The sequence below is a fragment of the Equus przewalskii genome, chromosome 5, assembly GCF_037783145.1.
Source record: "Equus przewalskii isolate Varuska chromosome 5, EquPr2, whole genome shotgun sequence".
Classification (NCBI taxonomy): Eukaryota; Metazoa; Chordata; class Mammalia; order Perissodactyla; family Equidae; genus Equus; species Equus przewalskii.
In genome coordinates, this window is record NC_091835.1 from 68,061,540 (window position 1) to 68,080,675 (window position 19,136).

A 19,136-nucleotide genomic window follows, 5' to 3' on the forward strand; every position below is an offset into this window, starting at 1 on the left:
GTTACAATATTTCCTTTTCTGGAGAAGAAATGGAATTGCTAAATTATCACTGTTGTTACTGGAGTGAGGTCTGTCTAGTCCAAGAGAAAATTTATACAACATACAACAAAATTCTTATATCTCTTTGCCCAGACCAGTATGCTTGCTACTTTTAAAGGTTTCTGTTAGAGAATAGAAAATGCTCGCTTTTTTTTTTTGAGGAAGATTAGCGCTGAGCTAACTGCAGCCAATCCTCCTCTTTTTGCTGAGGAACACTAGCCCTGAGCTAACATTCGTGCCCATCTTCCTCTACTTTATATGTGGGACGCCTACCACAGCATGGCATGCCAAGCGGTGCCATGTCCACACCCGGGATCCAAAACAGCGAACCCCAGGCCACCGAAGCGGAACATGCACACTTGACCGCTGCGCCACTGGGCCAGCCCCAATGCTTGCTTCTTAATACCTCAAATGAGAAAGAAAAAGTTGCAGTTGGTTGTCATCATTGTTAGTAATTTCTGCCCTAATAAAGATTACACAAGGGGAATATTAACACCTTTCTTCCAGGAACCAGTGACTAGGCCACATCCACAGAACTTGACCATAAATGAAACTCTCTGTGCTACCCCTGTTAAGACAAAGGAATCTTAAATATTTGAAATGAAAGAATAAACCTCACCAGCAGAGGGCTAAGAAACCACTGTAGGTTATGTCTGATTATTATTTAATATTTGGGTATCTTAATTTTAAAATAAATCAGCTATAGAACAAAATCTTTTTTTGGCTGATCTCTCTTTTTATTGTGAAAATTTTTAATCTCAATTCATTAAAAGGAGTCTGGCAAAGAGAAGAAAGCCTCCCTTATTTTGGCAAGTTCCTAAGATAATTTGGTAAAAACAATAAAAAGCCTTTGAAGTATTTTAAGCCAGGTAAATGATATGGTTTTTAAAGGCCAGTCTTTTTTTTTTTTTTTTTTTTAAGATTTTACTTCTCCCTAAAGCCCCCTGGTACCTAGTTGTATATTTTAGTTGTGGGTCCTTCTAGCTGTGGCATGTGGGATGCCACCTCAGCATGGCCTGATGAGCAGTGCCATGTCTGTGCCCAGGATTCGCAGTGGTGAAACCCTGGGCCACCAAAGTGGAGCATGCAAACTTCAGCACTTAGCCATGGGGCCAGTCCCTAAAGGCCAATCTTAAACTCGTGGTTTTCAATATATTTAGATCTAGAAATACAGATGTAAATGAGGTGCTTTCAGATGTGTGTGTGTGTGTGTAGAGTATATCCCCTAGCTCTGTCCACTGAGAGGGCTTGAGGGCAGCAATAGCCTAATAAGCAATGAGCACAGCTAGTGTCCAGCTCTTTGTTTCTAAACTAAATTCTCCACTAAAAGGAACCAGAGCTCCTTGGAGAAATGGCTGATGCCAGAGCTGATGCAGGGAAAGTATAAATTGAGCCTGAAACATGTTGCTATGCCAGAAAGAAAAGAAATGCTAAAAAATGAATGCTAACAGGAGACGGTTATGCTGAAAGAATACAGAAGACAACTTGAAAGGGTTCCCACTGACCACATCAGAGAGAACTTGAGTATCAGAATCAACAATATTAGTCATTGGATAATCATCCACTGAATATAATAGGAATTTATGAGTCCATACTGATATAATTAAGTAAATAAAGTGAAGGTTTGATGAGGAATGGAATATTTGCATAATCTCAAAGTACTTCCTCACACAAAATATTAATTATGGAGGGGGAAGAGTCATTTACAGTGGAGAAAACTGGCAGATAGCACTTTAATCAAGTAACAGGACAAAGGGAAATGGATGCCACCGGATAGGGTGCAGTAGGAAGAAAACAGCATCATTTCTGTGACAGTCCTGCCAAAGATGCCCTGACTCTAATCAGGAAGAAACATCAGACAAATCCAGATTGGGGGACATTCTGCAAATAACTGGCCTGTAATCCTCAAAAGTGTCAAGGTCATGAAAGTTAAGAATAAAGAACTGTTCCAGATTGAAGGAGACTAAAGAGACATAACAGCTAAATCTGACACACGATTCTGGACTGGATCCTTTTGCTATAAAGGACATTACTTAGAAAACTGATGAATCTTGAATGGGTTCTGAAGGTTAGATGGTAAGAATGTATTAATACTCTTTCGCTGATTTTGATGGTTTTATTGTGGTTATGTAAGAGAATGTCCTTGTTAGCAGGAAATATACACTAAAATATTAGGGGGAGATGGGGCAATATATTGACAACTTACGCTCAAATGGTTAAGCAAAAAAATTCTTTGTATTATTCATGTGAATTTTCTGTAAAGTTTGAACTTGTTTCATAAAACAGGTGAAAAAATAGGTTATTCTTTGGAAAAATTTTAGATGGTTTCCCACAAGTCAAGATTGCCCCTGGCACTGTTACTGTTTAACATAATATTGGAAGTTCTGTACAATGAAGTAAGAAAAAACCAACAAAATCAAACAAAACAAAACAAAACAAGAGGGGCCAGCCCCGTGGTTGAGTGGTTAAGTTTGCACGCTCCGCTTTGGCGACCCAGGGTTTGGCCAGTTCAAATCCTGGGCGCGGACATGGCACCGCTCATCAAGCCATGCTGAGGCGGCATCTCACATGCCACAACTAGAAGGATCCATAATGAAAAATACACAAGTATGTACTGGGGGCTTTGGGGAGAATAAAGGAAAAGTAAAATCTTAAACAAAACAAAACAAAACAAACCCAACAAGAATAACAGAAAACTCAACAAGGTGTAAAAACTGAAAGAGAACATGTAAAATTGTTTTTATTTGTAAAACACATAATTATCTCTATAGAAAACCCAACAGAATCAACAAACTAGGAAAACCAAGAAAAGAGTTCATTAAGTTTGCCAGATAGAAAATCAACTATATTCCTCTACAGACCAAAAGGAAATATTTGTAATGTCTCAAGTTGACATGGGGTTAATATGCAGAATATACAGTGAAATCTTATAAATTGACAAGAATAAAGACAGGAAAGCCAAAAGTAAAAAATGCACAGAGGATATGAGCAGGCATTTCAAAGAGGGGAAGCTCTGTTGGGTGAAAGAATATGAAGCAACACTCAAACTCACTAGTAATCAGAGAAAAGTAGTTTAAAATAACCCATTAGAATTGTAAAAATTAGAAAGTGGTATAATATCAAGTGTTGGAGAGGATAGAGGCCATAAGAACTTTCAAGTAACATTGTTGAGAGTGTAAAGAGCCACAGACCTTTTGAAGAATAATCTGGCAGTACTTAGTGAAGTTAAGTATGCATAAGCTTCATGACCCAGAAATTCCACTCCTGGATATATGTCCCAAGGAAATTCTTGAATGCATTCACAGGGGACCACTAAGATGATCATCCTCTGGAATTATTTATAGAAGTGGTAAGTGAATAAGTAAAGTATAATGGATGTCTATGATGGAATCCTAAACAGCCATTATAAGCAATGAACTAGATTATATATAGCAATAAGGATGGATCCCAGAAACTGAGTTCACTGAAAAAAGTAAAAATAGAATTACAGGGTAATGCCATTTATGCAAATGAAAAACACATATACTAAACAACCTGTAGTAGGTTGAATAACGCCCACCCCCCCCAAACACAAGACGTTCACACCTTAATCACCTGAATCTGAGAATCTTACCTTATATGGCAAAAGGGACTTTGAAGATGTGGTTAAATTAAGGATTTTGAGATGGGGAGATTATCCTGGATTATATGGGCAGGCCTGATGTAATCACAGAGTTTTTATAAGAGGGAGGCAGGAGATCAGAGTGAGTAGTGGATGTGATGACTGATGCAAAAAGTTGGAGTGATGAAAGAAGGGGCTATAAGCTAAGAAATGCTGGCAGCCTCTGGAAGCTGGAAAAGGGAAGCAAACAGACTCTCCCCTGAAGCCTCCAGAAAGAATGTAGCCATGCCAACACCTTGATTTCAGACATCTGACCTCCAAAGTTATATGAAAATAACTTCCCATTGTTTTAAGCCACTAAATTTATGGCAATTTCTTACAGCAGCAATAGGAAACTAATACACAACCCTACATATTTTACAAGTGTACGTGCATAGTTAAGAACATATATATATCAAGCACATTAGAGTGATGTCTAAGGGGGAGAGGAATAGGAGTGCAGGCAGGGCATGAAGGGGGATGATAGAATAAAACAAGAAAGGTGACTTGCATGCCGATGAAAACATTATGTTATAACCTGAGGAGGAAGATTAATTCAAATCCTCGCATGCAAGGTCCTGTAAGGACAGACAGAAGCAGATCACTCTGACCGCTACGTAGAAAACAGATTAGATGCTCTGATAGGAGTGGCAGATATTCTGAACATTGGCTCTTTTAAAGACTTTTCTGATATAAAATCAGTCTCCTTTGTACCCTGGCTCTGTGAAGGTGGTGCCCTGAGGAGCAGGCATAAATATTTTGGTCATCGAAAGGTATATCACTCATGGTAAATCACTCAATTTCTCTTACGAATTTGGTTAGTGTGAGTCACTCCCAAGATCTACTCTGGGTAGCCTGGCAAACTCAAGCTCCTAGGTTCGTGAAGCTGAGGACCAGACCTGCCCTGCATTGACTACCTTAAAATCGTGTGAAGCCACTTTGCAGCCAGCCTCTGTCGTGATGCCTCCCCATCCTTCAAACTTCAGTCTTATTCCTCCCTGTATTCCAAATGCCTAGCAAAGGGCCTTATACACAGTATGTGCACAAAGCTTGTTAGCAGCCATTTCTCCTGAACTAGTGGTTAGGATCTGGCACATTCACAGTATCTGTTAGTGGAACAAGCTGACTTTCCCTTTATCTTAACTCAGACCATCTTTCTAATTTTTTTTTTTAAAGATTGGCAGCTGAGCTAACATCTGTTGCCAATCTTCTTTTTCTACCTTCTTCTTCTTCTCCCCAAAGCCCCCCAGTACATAGTTGTATATTCTAGTTAAAGGTCCTTCTGGTTCTGCTATGTGGGATGCCACTTCAGCAGGGCTTGATGAGCATGCTAGGTCTGCGCCCAGGATCTGAACTGGAGAAATCCTGGGCCACCGAAGTGGAGCGCACCAGCTTAACCACTGGGCCACAGGCTGGCCCCACCACCTTTCTAGTTTTATTTCCTACTATTTCCTATGTTCCATCTACCCGTAAGGACTCACTACTCTTGGAACACTCCATATTCTTTCCTGTTTTTTTGCCTTTGCAAGCACTATTTCTAGTGACTAGAATAGTCTTCTCATTTATAAGAGGAAGTTCAAATATTACTTCTTGGAGATCTTCCATGTCTCTCCATGCATTCATTTGATCAATTATTCATCCATCCATTGACTCATTTAACAAATATTGAGCACCTTTACAAGCTAGGCACAACGCAAGGCATTGAAAATATGATGGTAAGCCAAAAATAAAGGGTCAGCACCCTCATGGATATCTAGCAGAGGAGATCGAGTTTAATAAACATAACATATTATCTTCACATTGATGAACATACAATTACCAACTGAGATACATGCTCTGAGGAAACAAACACTCTTCTTCAAGAACATAACCAAAGAATCTTTTTTAGATAAGAGCGGGTCATGAGTAGAGGGCTTCAAGGGAGCCCTCTCTAAGGAAGTAACAGTGAATATCAATTCGCAGGCACAAATAGGCAAAGTGGAAGCAAAAAAGGCATTCCAGACACAGAGACTAGAGGAACACGACAATTTGAGGAACTGAAAGGGGCAACAGAGTCGGAAAGCAGAGAACAAGGGGGACCGTGGTACAAGCCCGGGAGTTTGAGTGGGGAGAGGTCAACGAACAGCGGCAACATGACCAGGTTTGCTTTTTGGAAAGATTACTCTAGCTGCTACACGGTGAATGGATTACAGTGGAGAGCAAGAGAGAATGGAGGACGGGAGCCTCCTGCAATCCTCTGGGTGACATTTGGGTAGAATACGGTGGTAGTAACGAAGACGAAGAAAGTAAATGAATTCTGAGGATAATTAAAAGGTAAAATTAGTAAGAGTGAATGAGAGATTGGCAGGGGAGGGAAAGTGGAGTTCAAGAATAATTCCAAGTCTCTGGCTTGTATAAGAGGAACCACTGTAGTTAGAGGGCAACATTTGCCAGAGTCCCGTCCACTTGAAACCATCGCCCATTTCCAATCTTCCATTAGGGGTTACCCCTATCCGTTCTAACCAGTGTATTTTAGGTTTCCTCAGTCTAGGTTCCCTCAGTTTCACACCCCTGCCTGCCAAAAACAGGCAGGTGAGACCCTTCTCCTCTAGGTCTGAGTGTTGAATGAGTTCCAATAACACTGAATCCTGTTTCTGATCTGTGAAACGGAGATCACGCCTCATCAGGTCGTGAGGCTGGAGTGAGAAAACGATTGTTTCTTTTTATTTTTGTTATTGCTAGGCTCAGTTCAATTCCCTTCAACCCGCTCCACCCGTTTGGGGGCAGTTCCTCGTCCCCGGCATAACGTGTTTCCTATAAGCGTCTGGAATGACGTCCCCAAGGCTGGACGCCGCACTCTGGTTAGAGTCAGGTCAGACGCTCGGGCCTTCCTCCAACACGGTTATCCGCAGTCAGGGCAACCAGTCCATCCCACAAAGCCGCGAGAAGGGACCTTCCCTCACCAGTCCCGAGACCTCGCGAGAGTACGACGGCGCCCGTTGTCGCCTAGACTCGGAGCGCCACGCCTTCCCGGCCTCGGAATGGCGTCCTCCTTCCTCTTTTCCCCACCTTCCACCCCGCGCTCCGCTCTCGGATTGGCTGATTGAGCCGGGTCAGTAATTTCCTGGCCAGACAGCGGTTCGACGACTAGTCTTTCTTCCGGCCCCGCCTCCAAAGCCTGCGGATTGGACGGCTGAGTCAGGTGTCACGAGCCTCCGCGGGAGTGCGGACGAGCCAATCAGGAGCGTGGCGTATTTTACAAACTGGGGAAGTAGCAGCAGCAGAAGCCGAGTCAGGGAAAAAGCGAAGCAAGTGGGGCGACCCTGAGGGGTTCTGGTGAAGGCGAGGCACGGGGATCTTGGAGGGAATGAGGGCTGTAGAGGCTCATAGGGAGGAGAGGCAGCTCTGGGTCCTGGAGCCAAAGAGTGGCTCAGGGTGTCTGGAGGTGGCACCCTAAAGAGAGGCCTTGCAGGCGCCGGGGTCTTCTGGGCGCGTGGATTTGGGCGGAGGTGGGAGTATTAGGGATGTCAAGACCAATGACCCGAACTGGCTGAGCTTTGATCCTCCATCCTGCCTTCTTCTCCATCTCAGTTGTAGCCGTCATGGCCACCCTCCGAGCCAGGAAGGATCCTCTCCTCCCGGGTGTATCTCCCACCCCTAGCAAGATTCCCGTACGCTCTCAGAGACGGCTGCCTCTCCCCACAGTCAAGTCCTGCGCCGTGGACCAGGAGAACCAAGATCCAAGGGTAAGAGGGGCCTGGTGGGTGAAGACAGCAGCTACAACGAGGCAGCACACACCAGCCATACACCTCAACGCTGAACCCCAGCTTTTTGTCCTCCTCTCCCGCAGAGATTGGTGCAGAAGCTCAGTATTCAGCACCCGCTCGTTGACTCAGCAGGCCTCAGGCTGAAAGCCACACATCAAACAGAGAAATTAGAGAGATTGGTGGGGAGCTCTCAGCTCCGAAACCCCTTGGAGGAGCTCAAACCTAGCCCTGGGGGACAAAATGTGGAGGCTGGGCCCTCGACCCAGACAGGTACCTGCTGGAGGCTTGAAAACACACAGTTTCCTTGGCTGGTTGGGAGAATGGGATGGGTGCAGTGGGGTTTTGGGGCTTTGCACTCTCCTGATCTCCTGCTTACTATGAGTCCTGGTCTCTGTTCCTGGAAAGCTCTTTGCTCTCAGAAGCCCTCTCCTTCCTTCAGCAAAATGTCATCTCTTTATAAGCCTTTTCCAACTCCCCTAGTCATGATCAATTGCGCTGTGTTCTAATACCTTGCAGTACTTCTTTTATAACACATCCATCCTTTGGCTTGAGTCTCTTACCTCTCTATAGTTTGATAATAGCTTTTTCAGGATGGAGGCTTTGTCTTACTCAACTCTGGGCCCCAGTGACTTATGTAAAGTACTGTGAACGTTTGGTGAGCTGAGGTCAATTGAATGGGTTTCTTTGGCTCACTCTTCTATCTCAAGGTGACTACACTAGGGTCCCTGGTCCTTCAGCCTTCCTCCTTCCTGTTCCTTCTCACCTTTCCTTCTCCTCTTCCCTTGCAGAGGCTCCAGGGGCCATAGAGTTTGTGGCTGACCCTGCAGCCCTGGCCACCATCCTGTCAGGTGAGGGGGTGAAGAGCTGTCACCTGGGGCGGCAGCCCAGTCTGGCTCAGAGAGTCCTGGTTCGAGGGAGCCAGGGAGGCACCATCCGGAGGGGCCAGGTAATGAGACAGGAAGGATATGAGGAAATCAGGCTGGGGTACACTGAGGAGGGAATCCTGAGCCTGTGCTGATAGCCTCTTTTGATGTCCTAGGGTGCCCGGGCCTCTGCTTATTTGGCCCCCAAAACCCCCACCCACCAACTGGACCCTGCCAGGGCTTCCTGCTTTTCGAGGCTGGAGGGACCAGGACCACGCGGCCGGACCTTGTGCCCCCAGAGGCTAGAGGCTCTGGTGAGTGCCCTTGAGGGGCTGACCTCAGTGCTTCTGGGAGCTCCTTCCAGGGACAGAGCTGGGCCTCAGGAGAGAAGATACCTTATGATAAGCCAGAGGGGTTCTGTGGAAGCAGATGACATTGGTGGTGAGGCCGGAGGGTTTGGGGACTACCTCTGACTCTGCTTCTATCTCTTGCTCTTATGGGTCAGATCCCACCTTCAGGACGTTCCTTGCACCCCTCCGCTCGCCCCAGTTTCAAGGAGCTAAGAAGAGAGACAAGTGGAAGCAGCCGGTGAGAAGGAGAGGGTCACTTGGAAAAGGATGATCCAGTGTTGGGTATAGGGGTCCCTCGGGGCTGGGGCCTTCCTCGGAAGCTTTAGGACTTCCCGGGATGGGAAGGAGGAAACCTGTGCCTTCCCAGGGTGAGCGCTTGGAAGAGGGTGCAGGCCTTCACAGCCAGACCTCAGTATGGCATCAGTTTCTTCAGATTGTAGGGGGGGGAAGGGGACAGAAATGAGAGGTGCCATCTCTTTTGTTTAGTGGCTAGAGCATAGACTGTAGCAATAAATGGAATTGGGGTTTGGTTCCTGACTCTTACCACTTACTAGTTATGCAAGTTTGCCTTAACCTCCGAGCTTCAGTTTCCTCAATCTGTCAAATGAGGTTAATGTTTGTATCATCATTAGAGGTTGTTATGAGAATTAAATGAGATGATGTTTGTAAAGCACTTAGCACAGTGCCCAGCTCATACTTGGTACTCAGTGACTGCTAGCCCATTGTCCTTATTGCCATCAGGACTTCAGTGAGCCAGGCCTCGGGATTGCTCCTGGAGACCCCAGTCCAGCCTGGTGAGTGTGTCTGGCCATGGGAAGAGAATAGGGGCAGGCGAGCTGGCTGTCTGCAGCAGGGAGCAAGACAAGAGAAAGCTCAGCAGGCTGGGGGGGATGGGGAAAGGCGAGATCAGAAGGAGCCAGAAAGGAAGAGACCTTCCTGATAGGCCAGAGGTTGGCTCAGTTGCACTTGTGTCAAAGGAGGTGGTCCCCCTTTCTACCCTCTCCCTGCCACTGCCTGCAAGATTTACATTCCACTCACTGCTCTCGCCTCAGCCCCTAAGAGCCATCACCACACCCCTAGCCCACTCAGAGTGTCCGGATTTATAAGTGATTACTGAGATAGTGCTGGACTCCAAGGGGATGCTGGATGGGTCCCGCCCCTGATGGTGGAGTGAGGCCTGTCAAACTGGCGTACCTTCTTCAGAGGAGGTTGCAGTGCCCTGTGCCAGACTTTGGTGGGTGTTCCAGACATTATATTAAATTTTCTGTTTCCTCCTAGCTTCCTCTCTCCCTGAAGGAAAACATGAAGTTGTCACTCACTCAGATGAAGGAGGAGGGGGTCCCCTTGGTCTGGCCCAGCGGGTACCATTAAGAGAAACCAGAGAGATAACCCGAACCAGGGTGAGATGGGACCCTCCTGGGATGGGGGAAAGGGGCAGAGAGATACTTGGGGAAATTCCCCAACCAGCACTGAGGATTGTGGGTGGAGCCAGGCAGTTCTGGGCCTGGGCCTCTGGATGTTAATTGACCCTCAGTTTGCCTCAGATGGGCATACGCCCTTTCTAGAGTGGGACTGGCCTCTGTTTACCAGGTGTCTGGGGCCTGGGGTAAGAGGTCACAGTCCTGTATATATTTGTATTACCATACAGTGCTGAGAGTCAGACAGATCTGACACTTGTCAGCCAAAAGCATTCATTCATTTATTCACCCCACAAGTATTTATTGACCAGCTGTGTGACAAGCACTGTTCTAGGTTCTGGATATACAATAGTAAATAAGTTCACATCTAGAAGGAGGAGACAGAAAATAAACTCATGTGTAAAATATATAGTATGTCAGACAGTGATAAGTTCTCTGCAAAAAAACAAAAAAAGGCACTGAAGCAGAAGTGGGGGAATTGCTACTGCAAGTTCAAATAGATTAGTCAGGGGGATCTCATTGAGGAGACGACATTTAAGTGGAGACCAGAAAGAAAGAATTGAGGGAGTGAGACATACGGATATCTGGGGGAAGAAGTGCCAGGCCAAGAGAACTGCAGGTGCAAAGGCCCTGAGGAGGGCACGTGCCTAGTGTGTTTAAGGATCAGCAAGAAGGAGACGCCAGCAAGGCTGAAGCAGAGTAAGGAGAACCACAGAAAGTGAGGTTAGAGCGATGACAGGATCAGATTGGGTAAGGACTTATAAACTATTGTAAGACCTTGGCTTTTACTTGCAATGAGTGGAAAGCCATGGGGTGGGGGGATGAACAAGGGAGAGTGACATGATCTGATTAGGTCTTAAAAGAATCACACTGGCTACTGCAGTGAGAACAAAGGGGGAGGGGCTCACTCTTCCTCTGTGTTCCTCTCCACAGGACAGCCATGACTCCCACCTGATGCCCTCCCCTGGCTGTGTGGCGCCACCTTCCATTGCCCGTCCATCACCCTTTGGACGGGCTCAGCGTGTCCTGTCCCCTGCCCCCTCAGCTCCGGTTTGTATCCATAACTCCTGGGGGCAGGGCAAGGACAGAACAGTCTGGCCAGGATCTCTGCTAGGTCTGGGTTTTGTTTCTGCTCAACCACTCCTGTCTCTTTCCAGACCTCATATTCAGTGTTGCGGCGTTTGGCCATTCGCCCCAAAATCCAGTTTACACCCATCCCATCAGCCCCCAGAGTTCAACAGGTACGAGAGGACAGGGGAGGTAGCTGGCATAGGCCAGGGCTTGGAGAGGAAGGGAATGGATGGGTACAGGGAGAGTCAAGACGCAAGGGGAGATTGGGCCCCATCTGTGGGTGCCTTGTTGACATCATGCCTCTATTCCAGGCCCAGTGGTTGAGTGGCCTCTCCCCTCAGTCTTGCCCAGAAGAGCCTGCCCTGCCCTGGGTAAGTATCAGAAGCATTTCCATGCTGAGATCCCTCACTCTCCTGTTCTCATGAGGCCCAGCAGTTTGAGGCAGGTGGGCTCTCTGGAAAAGCTAACTCTCCTGCTTCTCTGCTGTCCCTCTTAATCTAAGTCTAAGGCCTCTCAGTTAGGGAACTTGGTCCCTTCTTCCTGAGGGTGGGACTCAGACTGCTCTTCCTGCCCTAGCCTAGCTTCCTCACATGGCCCCTATCCTCCCCTATCATATGGCAGGAGCAGATTGCAGTTCGGTTATTTGACCAGGAGAGTTGTATAAGGTTGCAGGAGGGGCCTGGGACACTACCTGTGGCAACTCCCTATGGACCCCACCCCAGTAGAACCCCCAACCTCCAGGAGCTGAAGATGCAGGTGGGTCTGAGTGGGCAACAGCTGTGATGCCTGATGGGTAGTGAAAGGGCTGGGAAAGGGAGAAACAGCATAAGAGGCGGGTATGGGATAGGACAATGTGGATAGAGACTTGAACCCACATCTTGACACCTCACTGGGGTACTCTCTTACTCTCTCCCATCCACAGCGCATTGGTATCCTGCAGCAGCTTTTGCGACAGGAGGTAGAGGGGCTGGCAGGGGGCAAATGTGCCCCCCTTAATGGAGGCTCCTCTCTGGATATGGTTGAACTTCGGCCTCTGCTGGCTGAGATTTCTAAAACTCGGAATGCCCCAGAGCACAGTTTGGGGACTTCCCACCTTCCTGGACTGTTTCAGCACTCTGGGCTGCCAAAGCCCTGCGTTCCAGAGGAGGGTGAGGAACCACAGCCCTGCCCGGGAGCAGAGCCTGAGGTAGCTCAGCCCTGTCCTCCCGCAGAGCCAGGGCCCCCAGAGTCCTGCCATAGGAGGGAGCCTGAGGTACCAGAGCCCTCTGCCCAGGAACAGCCCTGCCCTCCGGTAGAGCCTGGACCCCTTCAGGCCTGTCCCCAGAGGCAGACTGGACTCCCAGAGCCCTCCCCTAGGCTAGAGTCTGGGGCATCAGAGGCCTGCTCCCTGGAACCTAGAAGTCCAGAGGCCAGCCCACATCCCTGCCACAGTCAGGGGGCTCCAGAGACCACCAGCCTGATCTTCTCCTCCCAACGCCCACTTTGTGCCAGCCCCTCTATCCGCTCACTCCAGTCTCTGAAGCCCCCAACAGGCCAGGCAGGTAAGGAGTTGGTTGGAAGGGGTTGTGAACAAAGGAGGTCCTCATCTCATGCTGGAGCAGGGGCCCCGCCCTGCACCAGGTGATCCCATGCTTTCCCTTCCCCACCTCCCCTGCCCCAGCCTGGCTCTCCCTCAGGAGGGAGGGAGAGGCTGCGCTTCCAGCCCTGTGCTCCTAATTGGCTTGACCCTTGGGAAGGGAGTGAGAAAGGGCAGGTTATGGTGGGAGGATAGGACTCCAGAGCCTGCCCTGAACTCTCTGTGGCCCTTGGCCCTCAGGCTCCAACAGTTTGGCCCCTCGAGCCTTGGCCCTGAGGCAGCGCCTCAAAGCATGTCTGACGGCCATCCACTGCTTCCATGAAGCCCGCCTGGATGATGAGTGTGCCTTCTACACCAGCCGAGCCCCTCCCCCAGGACCCACCCGGGTCTGCACCAACCCTGTGGCCACGTTACTCGAATGGCAGGATGCCCTGGTGAGCCTGTGTTCCACATCCAGGCTGTGCCTGCACAGCAAGCCTGTGGAAGTAGGAAGTGGGGCAGGGGCCAACCTCAGCTCCTTTACAGAGGTCAGGGAGCAGGGTTGGCTACTGTTCAAGGATGAGTGGGCTGTGACAAGGTCTTCTCTGTCTCCAGTGTTTTATTCCAGTTGGTTCTGCTGCCCCTCAGGACTCGCCATCATGAGGCATCCACCTCCACCTACTCCTGCTCTGCCTTGCTCCTTCGTTTTAGCCCTTATTTATTGTTGGTCCACCCCATGGACTGGGAGCCAACACCCTTTTGTCCTTCAATAAAGTTTCTTAAGTGTCAAAATACCTGTTTCCTTCTGGTCCAACCTAAGCCATCTACTGCTGTCACTCTCTGATGGCCCACACGGTGGCAGTGTCCTCCAGCTTAGAAGCCAGCCCTGGGCTCTCAGGATGCCCTAGGCTCCCTCACCTAGGAGCTGTCCTGAAGGGAGGAAGTCATCCCACTCAGCAAGCGCTAGGAGTGTGTTGGGGGGCAAATGTGGGCCTACCGCCTGCCCTTCTCCTAGCTCTTGGAGATCACTGCCACTGACAGGAACCACCAGCTACTCCCGTAGCCCCTAGAGCTCCTCTTAGAACTCTTTCCCTGCATCAGGCAGAAAGCAGAAGCACCAGACCTGTGTCTTTGGAATCCTCCCTTGTGAGTGTCACTCTGGTTGGTGTCTCCCTACAATGTAAGGCCTCAAAGCTGTCCTGAGGCTGAGACCCTTTTCTTTCCATAGCAGAGTAGAAGCCCTAAGCTACTCCCCTTTTCTTCTCCCCTGGAGGCAGGCTTTGGCAGACAGTGATGGTCACGGTGGGAGTCCTTGAAGGAGTGAGGGATTGGGTCAGCCACTTTTGCCCACTCCGTGCACCAAGTTAGGAGGCACACACATTCTCCAACTTCACTTTATTCGAAGAGGCAACAGCAGCTGTAGCCCCAGGGCCTAACCCAGATGAGGGTGAAATGGTGATGAAATGGGGACTGTACAGAATGAGTTCTAAATGCTAGGAAAGAATTCATTAGTTCCTCCAGTTCACAGGAAGGCTTCCAGGGCCAGACCTTAGAGCCTGAAAATAGACATGAGGGGAGGAGGGGATGGCAGGAGAAGGTTGTCATGACAGGACCAGCGCCTACCCCATCCTAGTGTCTCCTCTCCTCCCGCCTAGATGGGCTCCTGTTTCTATTCTCTCCCTCCCAAGATGCCAGGGCTTCCCTTCTGCTTTCAGTGGCTCTGAGCTCTAGCTAGTGAAACTGTTCCCCAGCTACCGGCAGAGGAAAGCCACGACCGTGGCCTCTCTACCTCCCGGCTTTCACAGGCAGACAGGGATGCCACTGGTCCCTTCCCAAGCCCCTTTGCTCCTTCTCCACCCTGGCTTCCTCCACTCTCCAGCCACTTATACCCCGGAGCACCAAGAGTCCGCCCATTAAGGCCGCTTCCGGGAGTGGGAGGATTGGCCCCACCGCCAGGCTCTCAAAGGATTGGGGTGGCGCCTTGGGTGGGGCCAGCTGAAGGTGGGTGAGGAGGGGAGCTCAGGCGCAGGGCGAGCGGGAGCGCGGGGGATGGGGCCCGGCTCAGTCCGGGTAGATGATGAAGCCAGAGAAGGTGCTGTACTTGTTGGTGTTACCGCCGTGCACCTTCCCCCCGTCCAGCTTGATGAAGACTTCGTCACCCACGTCAAGGTGCAGGATGACGCTGTTGCTGGCATAGTCGTAGTTCTGGTCCGCGTCCTGAGCAATGGCGCTGGCCCGGACCTAGTGAGGGAGAAGAAGAGAACAACTCACTCATGTCCTGTGTGGGGCTGGAGCGATGAGAGGGGTTGGGCCCAGTAGGTGCAGCTGGGCATGTGAAGGCCCGGTGAGGGTAGCAGACGGCAGGGGCTGGGGAGGACAAGGAGAGTCCAGGAGATCCCTGAGCTGCTCAGGCACTGCCGTTCACTAGCCGTGTGACTCAGGCAAGTTTCATGCCTTCTCTGGGCCTCAATTTGAGCTATATGGTGGGAGATAATAATAGAGCCTACCTCATAAGGTTGGTAAGACTAAATAAGTTGTTACACGTGAAGTGTGTTAGAACAGTGCTTTGCACATATAAAATGCTATATAGGATTTGCGATTACCATTTAAAAAATAAAAATTGCCTGTAGGAAAATTTCTAAGAAGCTGAACCCCTAAACTTGCATTCCTTTCCCCCAGTGTGATAGGGCTCAGGTGTGTCTCTGCGTATGCAAGAATGCCGGGCCATAGCAAAGTGCAATGATGCCTTCTTGCCTCCGGGAGCCTATTTCCCCTCCTACCGCCTGCTGGCGCCCCGACGTGGGGGTCGCCTTCCATACTAACAGGCCTCTCCTCCCCTCTGGCCTCGCTGCTGCCGGTCGCCTCGGGCCGCCAGCCCCCTCCCCATTCCCCCTCCTGCTGTCCCGCGGGGCTGATTATTAACTTATTAATTATTCATCATTATTCTAATCACTATTTACCATCCCCAGGGCCGCAGCGCCCGCGCCGCGGAATACTGAGTGGGAGCCGCGCGGCCCCCGCCCCCTCGGAAACCTACACGCTCAGACACAGCCTCGCCCCCTCTGCGCTCAGATACCCGACACAGACCACACACACTTACTCAGCGCCACACGCAGATAGACCCCGCTCTATTCTCACACCTTCGCACCCCGCACCCACAGACACACTCGCATCAGGCACACACGCACACTCCCTTACACTCATGCACTATCTCACTCCCACACAGACACACATACACGCTCACTCCCTTTCCCTGGGTTCCTGGGGCGGCCCTGCCGGGAGGAGACCCCAGTCCAGTGCCTGCGGGTCTTGGGAGCTGGAGAACTCTGCGCCATATCCGGACGGGGGTTTGGACAGCCAGACAGCAGGCCTGATGCGCCCTGTCAACACCACCCTATCCATCCCGGCATTGAGGTCACCGCTCAGCCCCAACCCCCAACCTTACCCCGCCCCCCACCCCCCCCTTGGCCTGCCTGGCCCAAGCACCTCCCCCGACACCCACTCCTGCGGCCTCTTGCTCCTTCTATGCGTGTCCCAGTCCTGAGCTGAGTCCTTGAGGACTATTGTCCCAAGCCAAGGCAGCAGTGACTCTGATCTGACCACAGGGGCAGAGAGCAGCAGAACCTGGCGCGGAGAGGTTGCCAGGGAGGATGTGGGGCCTACTGACCAGGCTGGGGTCCCAAGGCTTCTGCTCTTTCCATCCCTTGCCTCTTTCTTCCTCCAAATCCATTCCTTCAAGCCGCCTGGCTGGCCCCTGAGCTGCCCTACCATTTCCCACCTCTGCCTACGGATTCAGTATTATCAGCACAGGGTAAGGCCTGCTGTAGACTAGCCCCAGGCCCTGGGGCTAGCAACAGACCTGCCTGGCAAATGAGAGAGTGTTTTTTTTTCTTTTTACCTTTTCCTCAAAAATCCAAGCTGAATGTCCCCACATGGGAATGGCTGCCAACTGTCCATTGCCTGAGACCAGGATTCCATTCTAATTCGAAGGAGCAAGACTCCAGGTAACTCGCCCATCGCCAGGCTGGGAAGCTGGAAGCCCAGGAGGGCTACCCCGAAAGAGAGGGTGTCTCACGACCGGACGAGAAAGGATGTTAATTGGCAGGGAAAGACACCAAAGAGGTTTGGTGTACGATTGCCTATAGTCGGAGTCTGAGGTAGCAGCTGCAGAGACATTAAATTTTGAGTCCTGAATTCTAATTCTGACACCATTCCTAATGCTCCATGAGACCCTGAGCTGGTCGTTTCCTTTCTTCAGCCCCCAATTCCTCTGACTAAATGAAGTGATTTCTAAGTTCTTGGCAGCCGGCCGTTCCTGGATTCAGCCACGGTGTTCGGGGAAGGGGTTCGGGTTGTGTAATGAGTGCAGGGAAATAAAGCTGCCCGGGTGGATCTGGGGCTGGGTGGGAGAGGGCATCTCACCTGTCCATTCTTCATCAGGTCCGCCCACATGCTGGTGCCGTCGCCGCCGCGCATGAGCACATGGTAAGCAAAGAAGTAGACACCTGGCATGGGGCAGGTGAACTTGCCACTGGCCGCCTCATAAGCGTTGCCCACGTTGGTCACCACGTCGTCGAAGCGCAGCACCTCATAACCTTCGTGTGGCCTCCGCAGGCCCGCGTAGAAGGCAATGCGAGGCACATAGCCAGCAGGGGGTGCCACCCCGCCCGGGCCTGGGCCGGGAGGGCCCGGGGGACCTGGCTTGCCGGGCTCTCCTGGAGGCCCTCTGGGACCTGGCGGTCCCGGGGGTCCTCGCAGACCTGCCTTCCCGCGCCGGCCCATCTCTCCCTTGGTGCCCGGCGGGTAAGGGGGCACGGAGGCTGGCGCGCCGTCGGTCCCTGGGCCTCGAGGCCCATGCGGGTCGCACACCATGCGGCAGCGACCCAGCATCTCGTAGTGCGCCGGCCCGCGGGAGCTCTGCACCAGCAGTGGAATGGCCACCAGCAGAAGCAGCACCATGGCCACCCCGACGGCCGCGCCCGCCACCCGCTTTCGGCGGCTCAGCCGAGACGCGGCCAGGGCCAGCAGATCCTCTTCACTCTTGGGCGCAATGGCGACTGAGGCCCGGGGCTCTCCTCGGGCCCCAGAGGCGGTGGCCGGGCTCGGGCCTGGGTTGGGAACCCCCCGACGGCTGCGCCCGGCCCCCCCGCCCCTGAGGGCTCCCGCCTCAGCGGTGCTGTTCCCCAAATCTGTCAAGGCGGAGGTCCCCCCGTGGGCTGGGCCACAGGCAGCTCCCGACGGTTCAGAACCCGCGGTCCTCTATTACCCTCCTGTTCAGCCTAACACTCCCGGGTGCCTGAAATCAGCGGCTTCTCGGACGGCTGGTTTCTTACAGATCTAGGATGCCTGCTCTCCGGACAGCTGCTTTCTCAAGGATGGCGGCGCCTGGGTCCCCGGCTACCCAGACGGATCGCTCCCGGCCGGAGCGGGGACTACTCTCCGCACTCTGGACGTCCCGGGCTCTGCGCTGCGGGTGGCGCTCACCGGACGCGACCTCCTCACAGGTTTGCGCTCTGGTTCTTGGCGAGCACTGACTTGCCTTTCGACCCCCGCCGCTGCCCCAGCCCCTGCTAGAGCCCTGGTCCCTCGTCTCTCTCCTGCTAGCGCTCTGGCTCTCTGCGTCCCCAACCTTCTCCCCTCCCTCCCGGGGCGGCGGTGCGGGTGGTGTGAGCCGCCGCGCGGCGGGAGCCTCTATAAGCGGCGGGGGGCGGAGCGACCCCTGGTGCCCAGAGCGGGAAGCGCGGGGGCGGGGCAGGCAAAGGCCCCCACCCGCGTCCATCCAGCCTCTCGGTTCCTGCCCCGCTCTGAGCCGGTTCTGCAGGGATTCACTGCCCCCACCCTATCCTTACTTTCACCCTCTTCCCCGAGTGTGGTATTCCCTGAGCCCAGAGAAGCCAGAAACAGCGATGGGATAAAAAGGGGTGGAGATACACACACAGAAAAGACGGAGAAGGATTCCAGGGCTAAAAAGAACCCTCCTCCCCCAAAGAGAAGCCCACAAACAAGAAGGGCGAGAAAAGACAGAAATTCGTCACCCCACGCCCCGCAGTGCCCGTGACCAAAGAACATATGGTAAAGGGTTCAACTGGCACATGGTGGCCTGAACGGAAAAAGGTAGATCTCCAGTCCCGCGTCCCCTCGACCCCCAGTGTTGGGGGGCGCAGAGCAGCCGAGTGAGTGAGGGAGGAGAGAGAGCGAGAAAGCAGACCAGCCTTGGGGAGCGAGCAGGAAACCGACAGGAAAGCAGAGAAGGAGCGACAGGGAAATCAAGAGACGGAAAGCCAGATAGAGACGCAGAGACAGAGACAAAGCTTGGGAAAGAGACTAACTGACAGCCCCCGAGGGGGAGAGGGAGAGACAGAGACGGAGAGAGAGAGACTGAGCCGAGACAGGTTGACAGATCGAGAGAGAAATGTAAATGGCGCGCTGCAGAGAGACACCCAGGTCCGTGTTC

At 51.6% G+C, this 19,136-nt stretch overlaps 2 protein-coding genes across 4 annotated transcripts; one reads left to right on the top strand and one right to left on the bottom strand.

Annotated features, from left to right (window-relative positions):
- The first annotated feature begins 6,662 nt into the window (after positions 1-6,662).
- Positions 6,663-13,474, top strand: TROAP (trophinin associated protein). 2 transcript variants are annotated; one of them, XM_008522062.2, is made up of 15 exons: positions 6,663-6,966; positions 7,250-7,404; positions 7,509-7,695; positions 8,214-8,371; positions 8,465-8,602; positions 8,794-8,876; positions 9,380-9,432; positions 9,917-10,038; positions 10,990-11,106; positions 11,214-11,297; positions 11,439-11,498; positions 11,749-11,883; positions 12,050-12,668; positions 12,944-13,137; positions 13,298-13,474. In XM_008522062.2, the coding sequence occupies exons 2-15, from the start codon at positions 7,261-7,263 to the stop codon at positions 13,343-13,345; spliced, it is 2,142 nt and encodes a 713-aa protein (XP_008520284.2). In that variant the 5' UTR covers positions 6,663-6,966; positions 7,250-7,260; the 3' UTR covers positions 13,346-13,474. The 2 variants fall into 2 exon arrangements, with proteins under 2 accessions (XP_008520284.2, XP_008520282.2); XM_008522060.2 differs by having other exon boundaries at positions 6,879-7,000.
- A 587-nt stretch (positions 13,475-14,061) lies between these two features.
- C1QL4 (complement C1q like 4) lies at positions 14,062-19,136 on the bottom strand. 2 transcript variants are annotated; one of them, XM_070621182.1, is made up of 3 exons: positions 17,105-19,136; positions 14,784-14,923; positions 14,062-14,238 (listed from the first exon to the last, which is right to left on the bottom strand). In XM_070621182.1, the coding sequence occupies exons 1-3, from the start codon at positions 17,639-17,641 to the stop codon at positions 14,232-14,234; spliced, it is 684 nt and encodes a 227-aa protein (XP_070477283.1). In that variant the 5' UTR covers positions 17,642-19,136; the 3' UTR covers positions 14,062-14,231. The 2 variants fall into 2 exon arrangements, with proteins under 2 accessions (XP_070477283.1, XP_008520290.1); XM_008522068.2 differs by lacking the exon at positions 14,062-14,238 and having other exon boundaries at positions 14,632-14,923; positions 17,105-18,447.

Excerpts from the sequence above, each read along its gene's own strand:
- TROAP (XM_008522062.2), top strand. The coding sequence starts at position 7,261 with ATGGCCACCCTCCGAGCCAGGAAGGATCCTCTCCTCCCGGGTGTATCT. Across the intron at positions 9,433-9,916 it reads GGAGACCCCAGTCCAGCCTG|CTTCCTCTCTCCCTGAAGGA; the intron begins GTGAGTGTGTCT and ends GTTTCCTCCTAG. Across the intron at positions 10,039-10,989 it reads GAGAGATAACCCGAACCAGG|GACAGCCATGACTCCCACCT; the intron begins GTGAGATGGGAC and ends TCCTCTCCACAG.
- C1QL4 (XM_008522068.2), bottom strand. The coding sequence starts at position 17,641 with ATGGTGCTGCTTCTGCTGGTGGCCATTCCACTGCTGGTGCAGAGCTCC. Across the intron at positions 14,924-17,104 it reads ACCTGATGAAGAATGGACAG|GTCCGGGCCAGCGCCATTGC; the intron begins GTGAGATGCCCT and ends CTCCCTCACTAG.